At 40.8% G+C, this 24,007-nt stretch overlaps 1 protein-coding gene across 6 annotated transcripts in view; it reads left to right on the forward strand.

The window, feature by feature from the left end:
* The first annotated feature begins 552 nt into the window (after positions 1-552).
* LOC129701489 (uncharacterized) overlaps positions 553-24,007 on the forward strand; it is a 95,477-nt gene continuing 72,022 nt past the window's right edge. For 3 of the 6 annotated variants that reach the window (XM_055642713.1, XM_055642712.1, XM_055642711.1), the window contains exons 1-8: positions 1,544-1,651; positions 4,034-6,184; positions 6,785-6,893; positions 10,925-11,266; positions 16,266-16,535; positions 20,140-20,481; positions 20,610-20,870; positions 23,863-23,958. In XM_055642713.1, coding sequence (XP_055498688.1) covers positions 6,815-6,893; positions 10,925-11,266; positions 16,266-16,535; positions 20,140-20,481; positions 20,610-20,870; positions 23,863-23,958 — 1,390 coding nt within the window. In that variant the 5' untranslated portion in view covers positions 1,544-1,651; positions 4,034-6,184; positions 6,785-6,814. Of the gene's footprint in view, positions 1,652-4,033; positions 6,185-6,784; positions 6,894-10,924; positions 11,267-16,265; positions 16,536-20,139; positions 20,482-20,609; positions 20,871-23,862; positions 23,959-24,007 lie in introns of all 6 variants that reach the window. The other 3 variants (XM_055642705.1, XM_055642706.1, XM_055642710.1) reach the window with 3 other exon arrangements.

Below are 24,007 nucleotides of genomic sequence, written 5' to 3' on the forward strand. Positions count from 1 at the left end.
AGTGCTTATACAGCTGACAACAATCCCCCCCATCTCTCACTCAACCAGAAATGAATATGCCATGGGTTCAGAGTGAATAATATGATCATCAGGAAAGAGTTACACAAGTTTGAAAATGCATACGTCCCAGCCGGTATCAGGCAACTAAACAGTCCTCTGACCAGTGAGAGTGCGGTCCTGACCTTCCATTTATCTCTTTGAAGAGTTTTGAATTATCTTTACTCAGACATTATTGGAATTTATCTTGCAATTTATCCTTTAACAGCACACTGTGGATAACTTAATTGCAATTAAATGCAATATTTTATTCTGCATATCATGCAAACTAAAGTTTTTCACTGTACCTTGATGCATGTGACAATAATGAACTAAACTAAAACATAAAATAAACTCAGTATTGTGTTGATTTTGATTCTACGAGAGCTTCTGTTGTTTTTGCATGTAATATATTAAAATAAAACTTATAAATATCTTATTGCATTAAAAGCTTATGCTTTGAATTTTATTTTATGCAGTTGTACAAAATAACTTTGATGACAGAATTTAGAGCAATGCACATGTTATATAAGAGGTCATACAGTTTGCATGAGCACCGATTACCACACAATGGTAAGAGTCTGTGCAGTACTGAGCAAGGTGTCCAGAAAGGATCCACATTAATAAAAAGGATACAGAGTACATTTGCCAGGATATTACTGAGACCACAGTTAAATTACAGTGTGAGATGATGTCCACCATTCTTAAATTCACAAAACTGTAGAAAGGCAAAAAAATGCTTTGAGTGGAGATTTCAGGACTGAGACGAGAGAATGTGGAAAAAATGAAGGGGTCTGAATACTTTCTGAATGCATTGTATCTCTTGTACAACAGTCTACTCTCAGTGTAAACATGCTGCCATTCAGGTTCCTGTTAAATTTATCTCCTCTCATCTTAAATGCCCTTTGGTGTTGATTCCCAATGATGGGAAAAACTGCTGCATGCATCAACCCTATCAATGCTTTTCATAATTTTATAAACTTCTATAAATTTATCCCCCTGTCTTCTGCTCCATGGAATAAAGTTCCAACTTGGACAACACTCTTCCTAAAACTCAGTCCCATATGCCTTAGCAACACCCTTGTAAATATTTTGTGCATTCTTTCTAGCTTATTGATATCTTCTGAATAGCAGGGTGACCAAAACTAAACACTGTGTAATGGCAATTTCAAACTTTTCCAATGTCCAACCTTCTGTAGACATTACTACACAGGCAGTTAGGAGTGCACTTACACAGACGATAAAAAAATCAAATCCTCCAGTCGCTATTTCCAGTTTAATTGATTCTTTATTGATGTAGTTGAACAAACAATGAGATGATTCATTCCAGGTGTTCCTTATTCTTATACAAGCTGTTACTTTGCATTCTCTCAAATCTGGCAAGAATTGTGTCCTCTCTCTCTACCTTACCATGGGATCTGATCTGTTCTCTCCCCGTGACTACGCTTTATGTAACAGCTGGAAAGGAAGAGGAAGCCCATGTGGCTAACTGTTTCACAAGAGATAAGATCAATCATCGTGCAGAGTGAGACTGGGGACCTCAGTTTAATGTGTGTCGCCGTACTAGGAGTTTTACTGCTCAGTCTCTGCGTCTTCACCAGACTCTTCCCACAAGGTAGGCAATCTAACTTCAGTCACAATTCAGATAATGGATTCACCATCCACAAGTGAAATCTTAATCTGAATATAATGTTCAAATATCTTATATCTTTTTTATCTGTTATTCTTTCAACCACTTCTTCTGTTGAATATGACACATTTCAATAATCAACTATCCCATGGTCAGATGAACTGAATATTGTAAATGTTGGGAATACAAGGAATAGAAAATGCTGCAAACACGCACCAGGTCAGGCAGCATCTGTGGAAAGAGAAATTTAGACGGGTCTGTCGAAATGGTTCTGCACTTAAATATGAACTGTTTCTCTCGTCGGACCGGCAGAGTATTACCAGCATTTTCTGTTTTTGTTTATGTTGTTTTATTTCCTTTCCCCTAAAACCTTAGAAAAGAGTGTTTTGCTCAATTTCATAACTGCCATCTGCGATTTGACTCTGTAATAGTTATTAATAGTAACATCTTAATTTTGGATCCCATTACGTCTTTCTGATTACCACAACAATGCTCTAGTAATATTCAAAGTTTCATGGCCGTCACATTCCTGCTGCTAATTTAGATCAATGATTTGATTGAGTTCCAATTTAACAAAATTATTGCACGGAAAAACAAACAAAGAGTGAGAATATAAAATATTAGATAGCAGATTCCTGACCAAGTAAACCAGTATCCTTAGAAAAATTAGATACAGAAGGATAAATATTTAGTTCAGTCATTGCTATATTTTAAAATTTCTTCATGATTTCTTAGTTTTAAGTTATACGTGCCCTGCACTTTCCTAGCTGGCATTGACTTAACACAAGACATTTGGGGGAAAAAAAAGCAAATGTTACAGGTGGATGATCTACATTTTGTTTATAGAACTTATTTTATTTCATGTTTGTTTATTATATTATCTATTGAGTATTGTGTTTACAAACCGTTTATACTTCTGCAAGTAAAGGGCTTGTCCCACTTACACGACTTTTTCGGCGACTGCCAGCACTCGTCATAGGTCGCCGAAAATTTTCAACATGTTGAAAATTCAGCTGTGAGCAGAAAGACATTACGACTCTTTGGGTGACTTGGATACTATTCACGACCATACTGGCAACACCCTGGAGACATGTTGCGGGTGACACGGGTCGCCAGGGGTCACCTCTAAGATCATGAGACGTCTCCAAGTCACCCAAAGAGTTGTAGCGTCTTTCTGGTCGCCGCTGAATTTTCAACAGGTTGAACATGTTCGGCCACCTATGACGAGTGCCGGCAGTCGCCGAGAAAGTCGCATAGGTGGGACAGGCCCTTAAGAATGTCATTATCCTGCTTTGGCAAATGTGAAGATAAAACACTCTTGATTGTTGCAGCAGAATTGTCAGATCTGCTGAAAGCAGTGAAAGCACATTAGCTCAGGCTTACTTTTGATATTGTGTCCCAAAGGCTGCAATGTGCTCAGGTAGAAGATTATGTGTTCTTCCTCAAATTTTTATTGGGTCTCATTATGACAGTAACATATGATAAAGAGAGAGAATTCAGAGGGAGAACTAGAATGGCGAATAAAGGTGGCAGGCCACTAAAAACTCAAGAATGTCCCAACGCAGACTCCAAACATGGAGTTGCTTGCTCCATTGTATATAAGACAACAATGATCCTATGCAGCGCATTGGATTGTGAAAAGTGCAGGTGAATTGTACTTTGACTTGGTTCTTATGTGAAGTGAAAGGAAGAAATTAAAATATGAGTGTTGGATGTCCTGCTGTGGCATGGGAATGTGCATGATATGGTGAGGACAGAGAAGCAGTCCCCAGAGAGCAGCCGCTTCAGCATGTTGAAAGCTGAGGGGAAGATGTGTCTGCTGGAGGAATCTTGGTGAACGAGGCAGACATTACATAGGATGAATGTGGAATAGAAATTGAAGACTATCAGAACTAATCCAGAAGAGGGTTGAGAGCAGAAGATCAAAAATACAAATGAGAAATGGTTGAAGGCTCTATCAACTATGGTGGAGGAGAACCCATAATTCAGGGAGAAAGATGTTCTCCACTTCAGATATGACATGGGCAGATAACTAGGAGATAGACACAAAATGCTGGAGAAACTCAGCAGGTCAGGCAGCCTTCCTGGATAGAGAAGGGTTAGGACAGAGCACGGCCAGTCATAGGTGAACGCAAGTGAGTAGGTTATGTGAAAGACAGATGGTTGGACAAAGGCTAGGGATGACTTTGTATCAGGACTCAATTCCAATTGCATCTTTAAATTTGCTGACAATACCACCATTAATGGGCGAATTATGGATAATGATGATTTAACGTATAAGAGGAAGATCAATTGTATGTTACCAGAACAATAACTTTGCTCTCAATGTCAGTATGACCAAGGAGCTGATTGGTGTCTTTGGAATAGGTAGGCCAAGAGTCATAAACTTACCTTCATCGACGGGTCGGTGGAGGAGAGGGTCAACAATTTCAAGTTCCTGGGCGTGTATATCTCTGAAGATCTGTCCTGGACCCAGAACAGTGATGCAACTGTAAAAAAGCCTATCAATGCCTCTACTTCCTTTGAAGATTGAGGGGATTTGGTATGTCGACCAACACACTCTTGAACTTCTACAGTTATGTGGTAGAGAACAAATTGAATAGTTTCATCATGGCCTGGTTCACCAATTTGAATCCCCAGGGACAAAGATGATTACAACAATTGGGGAACTGTGCTCAGTTCATTGTGGGTATTGACCTCCCCAATGAAGGGATATCTTGGAAGCAGGACCTCAACCAGGCAGCCAGTATTATCATGACCCCACACCATCCTGACCATGCTCTAACTTCACTCCTGCCATTGGTAAGATGGTTTAGGAGTCTGTACACTGTGATCTCCAAGTTCAGGAACAGCTTCTACCCAACAACCATTGGGTTACTGAACTTAACGAACACCAACTAAACATGAACTATGTACGGTCTGGGTTGCACTGGGGACTTTGGATTTTTGTTTTTGTTTTGCATTAATATTGTTTTTTTTATTGGTTGAACTGTTTTGTATTTTATTATGTTATCTATTGAGTTCTATGTTTAGAGACCCGTTATGTAGCTGCAAGTGAAAATTTCATTGGTCCGCATCAGTACATAGGACAATTAAACATTCTCGACGACTCGTACCTATTCATTAACTGGATGCAAATCAGCTGGTAAAAGTCTTTCAATAGGGCACAACTGATAATGTGCACTTTATAGATTACCTATAAGGTTGGTGTACTTTGACCATCTCAAGATGCCCAGGAGAGATTTGAACAACTACAGTTCATGCAACAAAGTTTGCACCAGTGTTGTTAAGCAATGGCCTTTAGATTCAAGTCCGACATGATAAATGAAGAATAACCAATGTCCAACTAAGCATGAAGGGTGAAAATAATATTCTCCCAATTCATCTGTTCCCTTATATTTTCAGTGTCAGTCGTGGATGCTAGATACCGACATACACTAGGAGAAGTCTGATGCCAGTGCTACCATAACAAATCAATAATGGGTAGAATAGTGCAGCAATAGTGAAGATGTGGTGAAAAAAATGAACATTTAAGAGCATGGATCAATATCTGTTCAATTGTGCCAATTAATTCTGGATATAGGATTATGCTGCCTGTATTGTTAGTGCCACATAAGAACCTCACATTTCCTTGGAAGTAAATCAAAATGTATCATAACTCACACATCCCCGTGTCTGAATGTTTACTTCCTGGCAGACTATGGTTCAATTAATAATTGTGAAGTGACAGACATAAGCCTCAGGAATGGCAGTTGCAATAGTGCAAAGCATATTTCACAATCAAATGGCATTTTATGGAATCACAGAGTTATCTCGGCATCAGTCTGAGATGAGCCACGTCTACTTCTTGCAAGGGCATGTGTTAGTTGTATATTGGAGGACCAGAGAAGTATGAGGCCTTATTCCCAGAGTGTCTTGCTCTCACCTGGCCCACTGGCTCTGGTTTTCATATCAATGCTTCAAAGTTTCAAAGGTTACTTATTGGTCACATACACCAGAGGTGTAGTGAAATGCTTGTTCACTAGATCGTCTTGTCAAGTTGATTCTTTGCAAAATGTCTGTGAGATCTACTAATATTCAATCCACTGAACTAATGCTACCAAGTAGATATGATCAATGCACAGGTCAACAATATGAAAATGCCCATCCCAGTGATTTTATATCCTTAGATACATAAATAGATCTGTTTCTGATCAGTGTAAAATAAAAAATACTTGGTGAAAAATGTTTTTTAACTGTATTTTGTCTATTTCGCAAATAACAGTTCCTTTTTTGGTTCCTCTTTCAGTTATTTTGTAGGAAACGAGGTTGTGTAATGTTCATTCACGTCATGAAAGGAAGTGAGGGCATATCTCACTGAAACAGTTTGGACTGTTTCAGTTCACAAAGTGGAATGAAGAAATAATTTGCAAAACAGATTAATCTCATTACTTTACCTTCACAGTTTGAGGGAAGGGGCCTTTGATTTACCTCGGGTAGTTTCCCCAATCTGGATTTACATTGATGTTGCCACATGAGGTACAGTTGAATTTTTTTTTTGCTATCCAGGCAAATCATGCCATACATGAATATGATCCAGCCGACACAAATACAATGGCCATCTCCACATCAGCAATATAGACACAAGAATTGCAGATACTTGTTTACAAAAAGGACATATAGTGCTGGAGTAACTCAGCTGTTCAGGCAACATCTCTAGAGGACATGGATAGATGATGTTTCAGGTCAAGACTTTTCTTCAGACACTGGCCCAAATTATCATCTATTCATGTCTTCCAGAGATGCTGCATAACTCGCTGAGTTACTCCAGTACTTTGTGTCCACTTTAGCACCAATGATGTAGACTGGGGTGTGTACTCTACCTTGCCTTCTGAAATTGATGACATGCTCCTTGGCTTGCTGACATTGTGATAGAGTTGTTATTTTGACACCATGCTTCTAAGCTCTCTATCTCCTTCCTGCACTCTTGTCTCATAATTTTTTGAGGTTCTTGTAAGTGGAGTTAAACCAGAATTTGGCTATGTAGGCGTGAATGCATAAGGGTTATAGTAAGGGGCTGAAAATGCATCCTTGATAGTTTTTGTATGTCATGTAAAACTATTTGTTTCGCTATTACAGGGTAAGAGAAGGAATCTGTGAAATGAGGCTATGATGGTCCACAGCAAAATGCCTCCTGGTCTGGTGTTCGGAGTCTTGGTTGCTTTACTTCAGTCTGTTTTCACCCAGAGTAAGTGCATTGGTTCACCAGTCACTATCAATTTGTTTCTACTTTTTCTGAAATTGAACATAGTCATTAGGTCATGAGAGCTCTCAGATGAGGTAAGTTCCTCAAATAAGGTAACACACAAGAAGTTAACCAAAAATGTTACAAGCATGGTATTGGGAAAAAAACACAGTGTGTGTTGAAGATGTTCGGTTCTGGCATGCCATAGAGCTTGTTCATCAAGAACAAAGTAAGTAGGCTTGGCATGAATTGTTCAGAAGTTAATAGTAAGATGATCTCAGTGAAATATATGAAGTTTTAATTTTGTTTGAGAAGCTAGATATGTGGATGATGTTTCCCTGGCTGAGCTGTCCTATTGCAGGTCATTCAAGACAAAGATTAGAAAAATAAATTCTGTATTTCAACAGAAAAGAATACTGTATATGCTCCAGCATATTCAGGGCAGTGATATTAAATAAAAATTGGAATTTAGGTGTTTGCAGGGAAGTATTGCTGACATAATAGATCAGCCATGATAGAAACGTAAAAAATAGGTGCAGGAGTAGGCCATTCGGCCCTTCGAGCCTGCACCACCATTCAATATGATCATGGCTGATCATCCAACTCGGTATCCTGTACCTGCCTTCTCTCCATACCCCCTGATCCCTTTAGCCACAAGGGCCACATGTAACTCCCTCTTAAATATAGCTAATGAACTGGCCTCAACTACCTTCTGTGGCAGGGAGTTCCAGAGATTCACCGCTCTGTGCGAAAAATGTTTTTCTCATCTCGGTCCTAAAGGATTTCCCCCTTATCCTTAAGCTGTGACCCCTTGTACTGGAGTTCCCCAACATCTGGAACAATCTTCCTGCATCTAGCCTGTCCAACCCATTAAGAATTTTGTACATTTCTATAAGATCCCCCCCTCAATCTTCTAAATTCTAGCGAGTACAAGCCGAGTCTATCCAATCTTTCTTCTTATGAAAGTCCTGACATCCCAGGAATCAGTCTGGTGAACCTTCTCTGCACTCCATTTTCTCTATGGCAATAATGTCCTTCCTCAGATTTGGAGACCAAAACTGTACGCAATACTCCAGGTGTGGTCTCACCAAGACCCTGTACAACTGCAGTAGAACCTCCCTGCTCCTATTCTCAAATCCTTTTGCTATGAATGCTAACATACCATTTGCTTTTTTCACTGCCTGCTGCACCTTCATGCCTACTTTTAATCACTGGTGTACATAGAAACATAGAAACATAGAAATTAGGTGCAGGAGTAGGCCATTCGGCCCTTCGAGCCTGCACCGCCATTCAATATGATCATGGCTGATCATCCAACTCAGTATCCCGTACCTGCCTTCTCTCCATAACCTCTGATCCCCTTGGACAGAAGGGCCACATCTAACTCCCTCTTAAATATAGCCAATGAACTGGCCTCAACTACCCTCTGTGGCAGAGAGTTCCAGAGATTCACCACTCTCTGTGTGAAAAAAAGTTCTCCTCATCTCGGTTTTAAAGGATTTCCCCCTTATGCTTAAGCTGTGACCCCTTGTCCTGGACTTCCCCAACATCGGGAACAATCTTCCTGCATCTAGCCTGTCCAACCCTTGGGTTTACCGTGACACCTAGGTCTCATTGCATCTCCCCTTTTCCTAATTGGCCACCATTTAGATAATAGTTTACTTTCCTGTTTTTGCCACCAAAGTGGATAACCTCACATTTATCCACATTATAATGCATCTGCCATGCATTTGCCCACTCACCCAGCCTATCCAAGTCACCCTGCAGCCTCCTAGCATCCTCCTCACAGCTAACACTGCCCCACAACTTAGTGTCATCTGCAAACTTGGAGATGTTGCATTCAATTTCTTCGTCCAAATCATTAATATATATTGTAAATAGCTGGGGTCCCAGCACTGAGCCTTGCGGTACCCCACTAATCACTGCCTGCCATTCTGAAAAGGACCCATTTACTCCTACTCTTTGCTTCCTGTTTGACAGCCAGTTCTCTATCCACATCAATAATGAACCCCCAATACCATGTGCTTTAAGTTTGTATACTAATCTCTTATGTGGGACCTTGTCGAAAGCCTTCTGAAAGTCCAGATATAACACATCCACTGGTTCTCCCCTATCCACTCTACTAGTTACATCCTCGAAAAATTCTATAAGATTCGTCAGACATGATTTACCTTTCGTAAATCCATGCTGAATTTGTCCAATGATTTCACCACTTTCCAAATGTGCTGCTAACCCATCTTTAATAACTGACTCTAGCAGTACCCCACTACCGATGTTAGACTAACTGGTCTGTAATTGCCTGTTTTCTCTCTCCCTCCTTTTTTTAAAAAGTGGTGTTACATTAGCTACCCTCCAATCATCAGGGACCACTCCTGAATCTAAAGAGTTTTGAAAAATTATCAATAATGCATCCACTATTTCTGGAGCTACTTCCTTAAGTACTCTGGGATGCAGCCTATTTGGCCCTGGGGATTTATCGACCTTTAATCCATTCAATTTACCTAACACCACTTCCCGGCTAACCTGGATTTCACTCAGTTCTTCCATCTCATTTGACCTGCGGTCCCCTGCTATTTCCGGCAGATTATTTATGTCTTCCTTAGTGAAGTTGGAACTAAAGTAGTTATTCAATTGGTCCGCCAAGTCCTTGTTCCCCATGATCAACTCGCCTGTTTCTGACTGCAAGGGACCTACATTTGTTTTAACTAATCTCTTTCTCTTCACGTATCTATAAAAGCTTTTCCAGTCAGTTTTTATGTTCCCTGCCAGTTTTCTTTCATAATCTATTTTCCCTTTCCTAATTAAGCCCTTTGTCCTCCTCTGCTGGACTCTGAATTTCTCCCAGTCCTCTGCTAGGCTGCTTTTTCTGGCTAATTTGTACGCTTCATATTAGACTGACTTCAGGAGCTCCACCTCGGGAGCCAGCAGATTTACCATCGTTGAGCTCGCAATCCCTTTGCCTGGGATCGACCTCTGACCTCTACCGCGGGAGCCTGCTGAATTTAACATTGTGGAGCTCATGGTCTCTGGTGAGAGACCGACTTCGGGAGCTCCAAGCCGCAGGAGTTTCAGCCACCTCTACACGGATGGTTCGACTACCCTGACAGCGGGAGAATAAAGAGGAAGAAGCTTAGACTTTATTGCCTTCCATCTCAGTGAGGAATGTGGAGAATCCGTTGTGGTGGATGTTTATGTTAACTTTTATGTAGTTGTGTGTCTTGTTGCTTTTTTGTTAGTATGGCTGTATGGTAATTCGAATTTCACTGTACCTTAATTGGCACATGTGACAATAAACTGACCTTGAAACCTATCTCCACCCCTGCTCCTGTGTAAAATCTGTGCACATTTGCTTTCAGCTACAATGCTGTCCCGTCCCAAGTAATCCAAAATTCCCACTGATTTCCATTTATTTTACAAACGTGTAATCACTGATTTCCATAAAGTTTACCATTCAACTTTTAAAAGGCTGAATCATGGATAGGATTTGAGAGTCTGTAAAATTTGGAATTTTTGCAAAGTTACATTCTGAGCCTGTGGAATTTACACTTCAGTCAAGAGAATTTGAAAAAGATCCATAACGTTGCAACCTCTACTTTAGTAAAAAGGAAGGTTGGGAGGAACTCTCATGGGCTTCCTAAAATTATGAAGATGGAGATGTTGCTGCCACTCGTGGGAGAACATTAAACGATAGTGATGCTCACTATCAGCTTTAGAAACCCCCATCAAATGGGAAACCAATGCACTCCTCCATATCTATTGAGATTCTCTTTCACCCTCCTGTCCACTACACCTTCCCCTGTGACTCCTAATTACAGTAAATTCAACCTATCATCATTGATGTATATATTGATAACTGCACCAAATGTGCAATAGAGTTGTTCATTTGCTTGAGTAATAGTGTAACATTTAGATATGATGATCACTTGATAAAAATAATAATATTGCATCAGTGGAATACCAAGATTAATAATTACTATGGAATAAAACATACATGATTATATTAAAATACTTCCACTGTTCCTCTTTTTAAACAGATAACCCCAATGATATTTATATTTTCAATAAAATACATGTCATTGTGTCCCATGGACCAATCAATCCTGGAAGTGGCCCCGCTGCCTGGTGCTGGACATCGCATTCCGGGCAAGGAATGCAACAGCTGATAGGTTTACGGAGAGATAATTCCGGTCGGTGGATGCAACGTTCGAACCATGAATTCAGACATTTTGATTTGTTCCAAGACATGAAATGCGAGGATGGTACTGTACATCTGAGGATAAACCATCCCACATTTAAGTTTGCAGGATCCCTCATCTTGGCACAAACATCGCCGAGTTATAAAATCCTGAAACAGTACGAAATATTTGGTATTAAAAGTGAGTATTGAAAAAGAGTTCTTCATGAACAATTCAATGCCTTGGACAGAAAAGTTAATTGATCCATTGAGTAAAAGTGAATTGATCCATTACGTATGGACCTTGGGGTAAAGCACTGAATTGAGGCGAGGCATCATATTCAGCATAGGGCTGTAAATTGGGAGCAGCTGTTATTGGATAAGTCCACATCTGACATTTGGGAGTCATTTAGAGACCAGTTGTTCAGAGTTCAATACCAGCATGGTCCAGCAAGATGAAGGAAAACAGTAAAGAATGAAGCAAGGAGTTAGGAGGGGTCCTGGAATGTCATTGGCAAGTTGTATTAAAGAGAATCTGAAACCTTTTATACATACACTAAAAAAATGGAGATGCAGGACTACTCAAAGATAAAGGAGGTAAGTTACTAAATAAATACTTGACGTCAGTATTTATCAGAGAGAAGGACTTGGAAGACATTGAGATCAGGATGGAGAATACGAATATGTAAGAGCAGTTAGTTGTGGCGCTGTTGAAAACCATTATGGATAGATCCTTAAGGGGCTGTCCCACTTGGGCGACCTAATCGCGAGTTAAGAAGAGTGTATTCGATCTTCCAGCTCGAGGGCACACGCCTGGAAAGCCTCGATTTGGACTGACCGTCCGCGTTGAAACCGCGAGCTGGATCGACGCACACACACACACACACACACACACACACACAGCAACGGCCAGGAATGCGGGGGAGGGCTGTCTGAAATTCACACCCGCGATGAAGATGAAGGTAAAAAGACTGCACAGTAACGGTAAATCCTTTAGAGAGCGCGGAGGAGGAGAGAAGGGGGGAGATGGGGAGAGAAAGGGAGAGAGGGGGGGGGGGGGGGGGGTGAGAAGGAGGGAGCGAAGGAGTAGAGGCACTTATAAGGAGTTTAATAAGGTTTAGCGGGCATTTTACCTATAAGTAAGACCAGTAGGTCTTCCTTGGTCCTGAAAACTCCAATGAGCTAATCAGAATGCCAGGTCTACGAAGGAGCTTGCCTACGGTTGCCCTCGACTGCCTGTAACCAAATAGCGACCGCACTCCCCTGCACTGCGTTAAAAAGAGCCATGCCGACCAAATTGTACTCGCGGAAAATGTTTCCTCAAAATAGCTGAGGCCACTGGTATTCGAGAAATTTCCTCGAGCATGAAGGAGAGTTCCAGTGACCTCATAGGACCTCCTAGGACCATGTCTTGACCATGCCACAAGTTTGAAGGATAAAGCCACCCTTCTAAACTCGCAGATTAGGTCGCCCAAGTGGGACAGCCACTAGCAAAAGAGCAAATGCAAAAAGGATAGATCGCCTGGACTTGATAGGATCTGACCTAAATTAATGAGCGAGGCAAGAGAGAAGACTGCCAGTCCTAGACAATGATCCCTGTATCTTCTCTATTCACAAGCAAGGTCCCAGAGGAGTGGATAGCAGCCAAATAATTTCTTAGACCCAGGGAACAGCAGATACTAGTTTGCAAAGAAACACACACAAAGTGCTGGAGTAACTCAGCAGGTTATGGATCTGTGGAGAACATGGACAGGCCAATGTTATAAAAGTAACTCAGGAAATTGTAGGCTAGTGAGCTTCACATCAGTGGTAGGGAAGTTTAAGATGGGATTCAGAGATAAGACGTACTTGTATTTGGAAGGTAACGGACACATTACGGAACGATGCTGATGGTCTCGATGGGGCATGTCAAATTTTACAAATTTGATTAAGATTTTTGGGAGTTACTGTAGATAATTGAAGGGATGTTGTTGACATTAGGAAAATGACAAGGTAGACTGATCCAGAGGGTTCAGATATCTGGGATCAATGGTGATTTAGCAACGTCGATTCAGAACTAGCTTCCCATGAAGACAGAGGTTTGTGGTGGAAAGGTGTTATGCTGCGTCTAAGTCTTTGTCCAATGCTGCTCCGCAAGGAAAATATTGTAACCTCTGTTGTTTGTGATATATAATTGACCTAGATGAAAATGTAAATGGGTTTATTGATGCAAATAATATGCAAATATTTGGAGTCACAAAAATTGGAGTATCAGGCAGTGAAGAAGTCTGGCTAATGATGCAGCAGTTAGAGGTCAAACACAGATATGGGCAGAGAAATGGCAGATGGAGTTTAATCTGCACATGTGTAAGGTGTTGCACTTTGGGGGGGGAGGTTAAATGCAAGGGGAAAGTATACAGTTAATGACAGTATTAACATACAGAGCATCATGAGCTCCATGATTAGTTTAATGTGCTGCATAGACATTAGGGCCAATCAATTAAGATCAAATAGAACAAGTTGTCCTACAACTTTAGGCTGTGCACTCCATACGCAAGAAGAAGACATTTGGGCTGCAGCATCTAATCCTGTGCTGTACTATTTTATATTCTGTGGTCAAAAACATCAACCCCACAGCCTCCCACCCTCCAAGGAATAAAGTCTTAACCTGACCAATTTCTCTCTGTAACCCATAACCTGCAATCCGAGCAATATTCTCATGATCCTTTTAATCCATTCATTCCAACTTAATGACATCTTTCCTATAACAAAGAACCAAAACTTCACACAATACTCCAACATCTTGTACACTGCAAAATAATATCCCATCTCCTTGCACTTGTCTGATTTAGATGCCTTTTGCAATTCCTCAGCCCACATACCTAGCTGATCCAAACCCCATTGTAATTTTTGACAACGTTCTACACTGTCTATGATAACTCTTCTATTAATGCCATTTGTAAATTTACTGACCTTTTACATTCTCATGCAAATTATTTAAAAAAAATCACAAACAACATTGGTCCCAGCACTAATTCCTGAGGCACACCACTAGACGCTGGTCTCCAGTCTGAAAAGCGACCTTCCACCATCAAAGCGACCTGTTTCCTACATCAAACCAATTTTGTGTATTGGCATTGCCGATGATGCTAGGTTGGCAGTGACCATAGGGACATTTGCAGAAGGGTGAACTCATGTGATATTTTTATTCACAAGAAGTCCAGGACCACATTGGGCCACTGTCCCTCGCTGTCAGTACACACATGCTGTGGCACTGCCAATCTCAGACTTATCCCTCAGCACAGTCCCAGATTTGAAGGAGGAGGTGTAGCGATCTCAGGCTTCTCGCCGTAGTTCATCTTTGCCTCGTGAGAAGGCACTGGCGGTCTAATGCTTATCTCCCTCACTCCCTCTCAGCAGAGGGAAGGCCCTCTGTCACAGTACTGATTTAGCTAGCTTTTCCTGAATCCCATGTGATCTAAACTTCCATGCTAGCCAACCATGTGCAACATATCAAAGGCCTTACAAATGGCCACCTAGTCTACATCACCTTCTCTGCCTCATCAATCCACTTTGTTACCATTTGAAAAAAAACTTTCTGATTTTTGAGATTTCGGATTTCCCGCAAACAAAGCCACGCTGACTATCCCTAATCAGTCCATCTATCCAAATGCAATTAGATCCTATCCCTCAGAATCTCCTTCAGTAGTTAACCCACTGCTGATGTCAAGCTCTAAGTTCCTGTTTTGTCCTTGCTGCCCCTCTTATATAACAGCACAACATTACTCCAGTCACCCTCACTCTAGTGTTTGGGAACTTCACTTGTGGCTAAAGGTGATGCAAATATCTCTGCAATTTCTTCCCCAGAGTCCCATAATGTCTGAGATTGCATTTAGTCAGGTGATGGGGTTTTATCCAAATTAATGCACTTTAAGATCAAATACATCCTCTCCAGTAATTCATTTATATTCCAAGATCACAACTCATTCCCCTCATTTCTTTACCTTCTTCGAGCATCTGCATGCAAACTCATGAGAAATATTTTTTAATATTATAGTTCAACTCCATTGGCATACACATCAGATCTATTTCATTCCTCTTTTTCCCCCTCTTGATTTTTCTCTAAAGTGCACACTTTATATACTCTGGAATTTAAAAGGATGATAGGGTACCTTATTGAAGCATATAAAATTATTAAGGGTTTGGACATGCTAGAGGCAGGAAACATGTTCCCGATTTTGAAGGAGTCCAGAACCAGGGACCACAGTTTAAGAATAAGGGGTAAGGCATTTAGAACGGAGATAAGGAACCACTTTTTCACACAGTTGTAAGTCTGTGGAATTCTCTGCCTCGGAGGGCGGTGGAGGCCAGTTCTCTGGATACTTTCAAGAGAGCTAGATAGGGCTATTAAAGATAGCGGATTCAGAGGATATGGGGAGAAGGCAAGAACAGGGTACTGATTGTGGATGATCAGCCATGATCACATTGAATGCTGGCTCGAAGGGTCGAATGGCTTAGTCCTGCACCTATTGTCTATTCAGTGTTGGTTTCGTACCAATGAACGTGTTCAATGCTCTTACTGTAGTTAGCTGACCAATGAACACAAGACTTACACTGGTGCATTCCCTCATATACAATATAAACAGAAATCATCCATTTCTGTGTGTATATAATCCAACTGATTTTTACTAATTTCACAATACTAATTCCTTTTTATTCTCCACAACTCGCTCAAACTAATTTGCTCACCTGCACACCAGGGGAAATATATAGTGGCCAACTAATCTACGAATATGCAAGTTTTTAGGATATGAAATAGGAGGACTTTGAGGAAGCCCTTGTACCCACAGGGAGATAGTGCAAGTATCCCACAAAGCACTGGAGGTTAGGATGGAACCCAGGTGACTGGAGCTGTGAGGTAACGATGCTACCAGCTGCATCACTCAACCACCCTATTGTTCGCATCGGCAAATGGTGTCCAAACCGTGGAACTCTGATCTGAACCGTGACATGCAATCATTACTTCAGCTCTGCATCACTGATTTGGTGTAGCTAGACTGTGAGTCAGTGCACTCTCTGTATTATTTTATGTCTAAGATCCAACTATATCTGGGCTGACTCTAAAAATACAAGTGCTGCTATTGGCCCACCTTTAGGTCAGATTAAACTCAATCATTGTATTGTACAAGCCACTACTCATTCTGAGTCATTGTTTTTCACAGTCGAGGCAAGTCCACGTGAGCCTGAGATGGGCAGTGACGTCACACTCAGCTGCACCATCTCCAGCCTCTCAGATACAGTCAGTCTTCACTGGAGACCAATGGACTCATCCCAGCAGAACAGGAGCAACACTGATCAGATCCACCTGAATAACACGGTCTATCTGATGATCCGACACGTTACAGTGGAGGATGAGAAGCTGTATGTGTGTGAAGTGCAGAAAAATGTAAAGGTTGTTGGCAAAGGGAAAGCAGAATTTGCTGTAAGCAACTGTAAGTGCTGTTATCTTACCATAAATATTAAGGTTGCCACTTCATCACAATTAACTAACATGATAAACAAAAAAATATTTGAATAAAATATATTAATCATGCCCATTCACATGAAAATAATACATACATTTAGTCCAAATACAACATTCACCTTCCCCTGGGACAAGAGCCACTGCCTGTGAGTCCCATTCATATCCAATGGATTGGTCTGGTGCTAGATTCCATGGAATAACATTATTGCTTTAGCTTTGGTGAATCTAAACTCCTTCTTTGCCAAGTACCTGTACAATATCTTTCACCTGCCTCTTTCAAAGTGAATCTTATGTTATCTACGTATTTACGTATCAGTCAATTGACATTAACACACATGATTGATGCATTAATTATGTGCATCCCAGGTTGGATATCTGCATTAGTCACCTAATCAAAGCTCCAACAGGAAGGGAAAACCAAAGGACCATGCACCTATTTTCAATGGCTCTACATGGAGAGAGTCGGCCTCTTCAAGATCCTGGTCGTGCACAACTCTCATCTGTCCTGGGCCCACCACATTGATACACTCACTAAAATGCTCACCAATGCCTAAACTTCCTCAAATGTTTGGCGTTATCACCAGATACTCTATCTATCTTCTACAAGTATGTAGTGCAGTGGATATTGACTGGCTGTCTGGTTTGAAAATTCTAAAGTTGAAAAACCAAGGTAGGCTGTAGGTGGTGGTTGATGCCTTGTCCATTACATATTGATCTTCCCGCCATCAAAGGGATCTCAAAAAGGCAGCTAATATCGGCAAACTCATGGCCATGCTCTCATCTCGCTGCTATCATTAGGAAGCAGGTACAGGAGTCTGAGAACCATTACCTCAAAATTCAAGAACCTTTTCACAGAAATAGAGAAAAATTGATGCCAGAATAGGCTCTTCAGCCCATGTCTAAATCGTTAATATATATTGGAAATAACTGGGGTCACAGCACAGAGCCTTGCGACACTCCCACTAGTTACTGCCTGCCATTCTGAAAAGGACCCGTTAATTCCTACTCTTTGCTTCCTGTCTGCCAACCAGTTCTCTATCCATGTCAATACCCTATCCCCAATACCATTTTGCTCACTGATCTCTTGTGTGGGACCTTGTCAAAGGCTTTTTGGAAGTCCAGATACACCACATCCACTGGCTCTCCCTTCTCTATACAATTTGTTACTTCCTCAAAAAATTCCAGAAGATTAGTCAAGCATGATTTCCCCATCATAAACCCATGCTAACTTTGACCGATCCTGTCACTGCTTTCCAAATGCGCTGTTATAATATCTTTAATAATTGACTCTAGCTTCTTCCCCACTACCAATGTAAGGCTAACTGGTCTATAATTCCCAGGTTTCTCTCTCGCTCCTTTCTTAAAAAGTGGAGTTAACTTTGGCTACCGTCCAGTCCACAGGGACTGATCCAGAGTCGAGAGAACATTGAAAAATGATCACCAATACATTGACGATTTCCAGGGTCACCTCCTTGAGTACTCTGGGATGCAGACCATCAGGCCCTGGAGAATTATCTGCCTTCAGTCCCAACAGTTTACCAAACACCATTTCGGAACTAATGTGGATTCCCTCAGTTCCTTCCTCTCACTAGATTCCCGATCCCCAAGTATCTCCGGGGGAATGTTTGTGTCTTCCTTTGTGAAGACAGAACCAAAGTACTCATTTAACTGTTCTGCCATTTCCTTGTTTACCATTATAAATTCACCTGTGTCTGATTGTATGGGACGTACATTTGCCTTCACTAATCTTTTGCTTTTTACATATGTAAAGAAGCTTTTACTTTCTTCTCATCACCCATCAGGTTTTTACTTATCTACAGAAGTTTTTACCTTCTTCTTATCACCCATCAGGTTCTTGAACCTCATCACACAACCCCAACCACAACCGAACCACAGCAGCTAACTACTGTGGACTCTGCATGACAATGGTTCCTCAACATACCTTGGTCTTTGCATTATCATGGTCTTATTTACTAAGAGTAACTGATAATTTATGATATATTTATTGTTGTTGTTATATCTAATGTGCCTGTAAATCTGCATCAAATAAATATATAATTGTTCTGGATTATATCTGGCGCATATGGTAAATATACATTCGATTTTTTTAAATCTCTTGAACTGGAACCTGAGTATAGGTTTGCTTCACCCAATAATCTACAGCTGAAATGTGTCCTTCTATTTACCCTGAAACTGATTTCACATCCAGAGCAGGAGACTGGGGAGAAGTGGGAACGATGGAGACATCGACCCAGTGAGGTTCTTTGCTCTGCAAACTTGTTCTTCTGTCCACCCCTAACATGGTTTGATTCAAAAACAGATGTGTTTGGAAAAAAAGTGTTCATTCGGCTGTGACTAAAAACCAATGTAAAAGCAATGGTGGAAATAACAGCCTTTAGAGAGGGTGATTATGCCTCCAAACCTCTCCTATCCATAATCACACAAATGTTGCAATGTGGTAATCCTATCCACCCCTATACCTCCACTGTGATCTTATTCCACATACCCATAATTTTCTGAGTGAAAAACCTGTTGTTCAGATCCCTTTTAATGCTTTCCCCTCGAAGCTTAAGCCATCTAGGGTTGGACTCTGCTATATTGAGAAAAATAATGTGACTACTCACCTTATTTATGCCCCCCATGACAGTGCAATCCATCACAGGGACAGCCCTCTCCACCATCGAAAATATATTTGTGGGAGGCTGCCTCAAGAAGCTGACATTGTAACTATATCTCTCTGTACTAGTGTTAATGACAATAAACTGGACTTGACAGTACCTCTGTGAGGACACCCTTCAACCTCCTACTCCAGTGGGAACAGGCTCAGCTTATCCTGTCTCTCTCTACAACTAAAACCCTCCCGTCCTGGTAATATTCAGACCATTCTGTCAGGTCATTCAAATATAATTGTGCATTGACTTTTAACAGGAAATTGAAACTGTGGATATACACGATTCCTTACTCTAATCTTTCATCTCCTCCGGTCAATATTAAAGTGTTACCCATGTCAAATTGTTACATAATCAAAGGGGTCAGCATGTCACCAGCACTTCCTGCTCACACTCACACTGGGGGTCCCGGTGCACACACCAGCATTGAACAACAATCCGTCCCGTCTCCCCTCACTGACCCTTATCACCGAGTCCTGCAGCTGTTTGAAATGATAGCAGTTGCTGCAGATCGGACTGATGAGAGTCGAGGCACACAAAATCAAGAGTAAAGAGTCAAGAGGGTTTTATTGTCATCTGTCCCAGATAGAACTATGAAATTCTGATTTGCTGCAGCACAGTAGAATATGTAATCGTAATAAATAATATAACAAACACTCAAAAATAAAACAATAACAGTGCAATAATAATAAATAATAATAATAATAATAATAATAATAATAATAATAATAATAATAATAATAATAATAGTCTATTGTAGTTCATAACCTATGAGGTTGTAGTGTTTAATAGCCTGATGGCTGTGGGGAACAACAACAGCATCAGGTCCTCATGACCTGACCTGCCCTTGCCCTAAATAATAACTGTGAAATGTTAACATGTCTTCTCTGTCTCTTGATGCAGCTTTATATGGAGCAAGTTACACACTTTATCGCACAGGCACAGATGGCAGTGAACTCCACCTCCTTTGTTACAGTATTGCAACAAATTACTACAACGCTGCCTGGTCCTGGACATCACATCTTCTTCCCGGTTCGACCGAAGAAATAGCAACGGCAGTAATGTTTCAGCCCATCACTGTCACCAGTAGTCGCTTTGCGAATCGACTGGAGCCCTCAGTGACAGAATTTAACGGCAATAATTTGACGACGAGGATTTCCCCTGTGGTGTTCGAGGATGCAGGAGTTTACACCTGTACTCTGGGCAGAATTACTTTTGTAAATATGACACTAATCACAGTTAAAGGTAGGAGACAGAATGTTGTGTAACAACAGATTTCCAGCACCAGCAGCATTTTGTTATTGGATAAAACATTGCTTGTGTTATTAATTATAAAATAATAGTTAAAATCTAAATGTTTTACTTGTTCCCAGTCACAGCTGAGCCATCTGATGCAGTGACTGAGGGAGGCAACGTTACCCTGACCTGCTCTGTGTCCCACGTCACTGAACTGGTGAGACTGGTTTGGATCAATGTTGATGGCAAAACTGTTGAAGAAAAGACACTGAATGGAGAAGATAAATCACTGAGTCTAGTTATTCAGAAAGCTGAGAGAGGCAAAGGGAACTGGAGATGTGGTTTGTTCCAGCAAGAAAGTCTCCAGATATTAGTCCCTTACAATCTGGAATTCAGTAGTAAGTGAAGCAAATATTTTCTCTTTGTATATATGTTCATGTTAAGGCAATTTGACAATCATTGTCGTTTTTGGCAGCAGTGACTCTTTCAATCCTGTGTGGTTGACTCTACAGGGCAGAAACTTAGAATTAGTTACGATCAAGCCTGGGTTGATGTGGGCATGATAGCATCAGTATTTATTCAAATGTGGTTAATCGTATTTGAGTCAGAGAGTCATACACCATGGAACAGGCCCTTTGGTCCAATTCATCCATGCCGGCAAAGATAGCCCATCTAAGCTTGTCCTATTTGCTTGCATTTGGACCATATACCTTTCCTATCCATGTACCTGTCCAAGTGACTTTGATATGCTGCTATGGTACCTGCCTCATCTACATACTATGGCAGTTTGTTCCATATATCCACCACCAAACACTTGAGTGCCAAAGTAGCCCCTCAAGTTCCTATTAAATATCAACCCACTCACTTATGGCCTGATTCTTGATTTCATTATCCTGGGTAAAACCCTCAGTGCATTCACCCTATCTATTCCCCTCATGATTTTATACACCTCTGCAATTTCACCCCACAGCTTCCTGCACTCCAAGGAATAAAATCATAGCCTGCCCAACTTTTCCCTATAGCTCAGTCCCTTGTGTCCTGGCAATGTCCTTGTAAATTATCTCTGCACTCTTGCAGTATTTGCTACCAACATTGTAATCGAGAAACCTTGTTCAATGGTCTAACGTCACTTGTTCAAAACCCATTGTGGAAGCTATGTAATTTAAACTCAATTCATGTTTTGTATTAAATGTGCTGCATGTGGAGAAAATGTTCCAGAGCACCAGCAAAGCAAGATCGATCTATCAATCCAATGTTCTTCCCTTGTCTGTGTGCATGACCAAATCACAGGACTCCATGTCAGTGTATGTTTCCGACATCCCAAAGTTATGCTGGTTATTAAGATGATTGGCTGCTGTAAATTACTATTGGTATACGTGGCTGCTGGGACTACTGATGACATGATTAATAGGTATGTGAGGTAGAATAAGTTACAGGGGAACAAGTGGGTGGATGGATTTGCTATAAACATAGAAATTAGGTGCAGGAGTAGGCCGTTTGGCCCTTCGAGCCTGCACCGCTATACGTTGGCATATACCTCTGGGGCTGAATGGCCTCATTTCTGTTGTGTGGAATATGGGCTATTCCTTAACCGTATCAAAATAAGAATGCACACGACTGGGTACTTCTGACATTGCATTCCTTCCATCACGCTAATGAAGCATGAAGTACATGTCTTGGTCACTATCGAAGGAGTCTCATAAAAAGACATTCAGTTGATACCTAAATCTTAACCACTCTCTTCAGGTATCATTTGTTTTCATCAGCTATTGGAACCATTTTATTAACTCAAAGCCTGTGCAGTCTGAGCAAACATGACAGACTATTGATTATAAATGTGTTAGTCAGGGTATTCATCTGCGATTTACTAAATATACTAACCCTAGATCTCTAACTACCATTATGAGTTATTACGATTTCGGTAATCTCATGATGACAGTTTATTAGTAAGAGCAAGTGGCGTAGCTAGTAGAATTGCTGCCATACAGGGTGAAAGACCTAGGTTTGTTTCTAACCTTGGATGCTGTATGTGTGGCATTTGCATGTTTTTCCTGTGACCACATAGGGATCCTCTGGGTGCTCCGGTTTCTTCCCACATCCCAAAGATGCCCAGGTTTGTAAGTTAACTGACCTCTGAAAAATTACTCCTTATGTGAGTAGGGAGTAGATGAGAAAGTAGGATAACATAACGTAGTGTGAATGGGTGATCAATGGTCAGTGTGGACTAGCTGGGCCTGTTTCCATGTTGTATCTGTAAACTAAACTATACTAAAAGATTACAATTACTGGTATTGCTTGCCTGCAATCCTTTTGACTTTGCTCCACAAACTAAATATTTTTTTGCGAGTTGCAAAAACAATTGTGTGTATATATTTCACGTTGAAGATCCCCCGTGGGGAGGGCCATAGTTAATGATTGGTCACGAAGACAGTACAAACATAGACGTTGGCCACTCAATACACTGAGTAATCTATTTTCTCAATAAAACCACAGCTTATGACATGAGCTTCATTTCCACACTTCTCTCTAACCAAGTTATTTTTTTTAACTTATTACATATCAAGAATCTATGTATCCCAGGTTTAAAACTTGCAAAGGCCCTGCTATCATTCTGCTTTGTGTACGACTTGCAATTTTCTGAAATAATTTCATGTCTCGTTGGTCTGTTATTTTTCTATGAGACTTCCCAGTTCTTGATTTTTCCACAATGTAGAACATCATTCTTTGTTCCAGACACAAGAACCACTCTTTCAACAACTGCATTGATAGTGCGGCCTGCAACCAATTTGTCAATCTGTTCAACTTTGCCACTAACTTCCATCCTGTCTTTAAATACACTTGGATCATTTTCAGCACCTTTTTCCCCTTTCTTGATCTCTGTATCTCCATCTCAGGAGACAAACAACCCACTTACTCCAATGGCTATGTAGACAACACCTTTTCACATTTGGTCGCTTGCAAGGACCATCCCTTTCTCTTAGTTTTTCTGTTTTCACCACATTTGTTCTCGGGGTGAAGCCTCAAGCTGTTCATAAGTTCACTCTCACAAGTTCTCAGTGAAACAGTGATTATTTCACTTGAAGCCAAACAATGAGCAACATTTGTTTGTTGTACGGCAGAAAGTTTTACAGCTGAATCAGATGCTTTTGCAGATGAGCCATCTGCACCCATCTGCCAGATGGAATCAACGCATTGATTTGAGCATTGGAATCCCTGTGTGATTTGATTCTGTGTCCCTACCTGAATTGATAGTTGCAACACTTCAGTTTCCTTGAATGTTGAATTCAAATCTGACACAGCAATATTATCCATTTGGTCATTGACGGATCTTTAAAAATATATTAATTACAAACCATGTAAAGATGAAATCTATGCTTACTCTTTTATCAGATACCTACACCTATATTATCATTATTAGATGTTTGGCTGTTCTGCTCATCATTATCGTGGGAGTGGTGGTGTGTTTGAAAAAGAGCAAGTATAAAGGTAAGATGCATTAACATATTAATGAAGCACAATTCTAAAAATTGCCAAT

This window comes from Leucoraja erinacea, chromosome 11 (assembly GCF_028641065.1).
Source record: "Leucoraja erinacea ecotype New England chromosome 11, Leri_hhj_1, whole genome shotgun sequence".
Lineage (NCBI taxonomy): Eukaryota > Metazoa > Chordata > Chondrichthyes > Rajiformes > Rajidae > Leucoraja > Leucoraja erinaceus.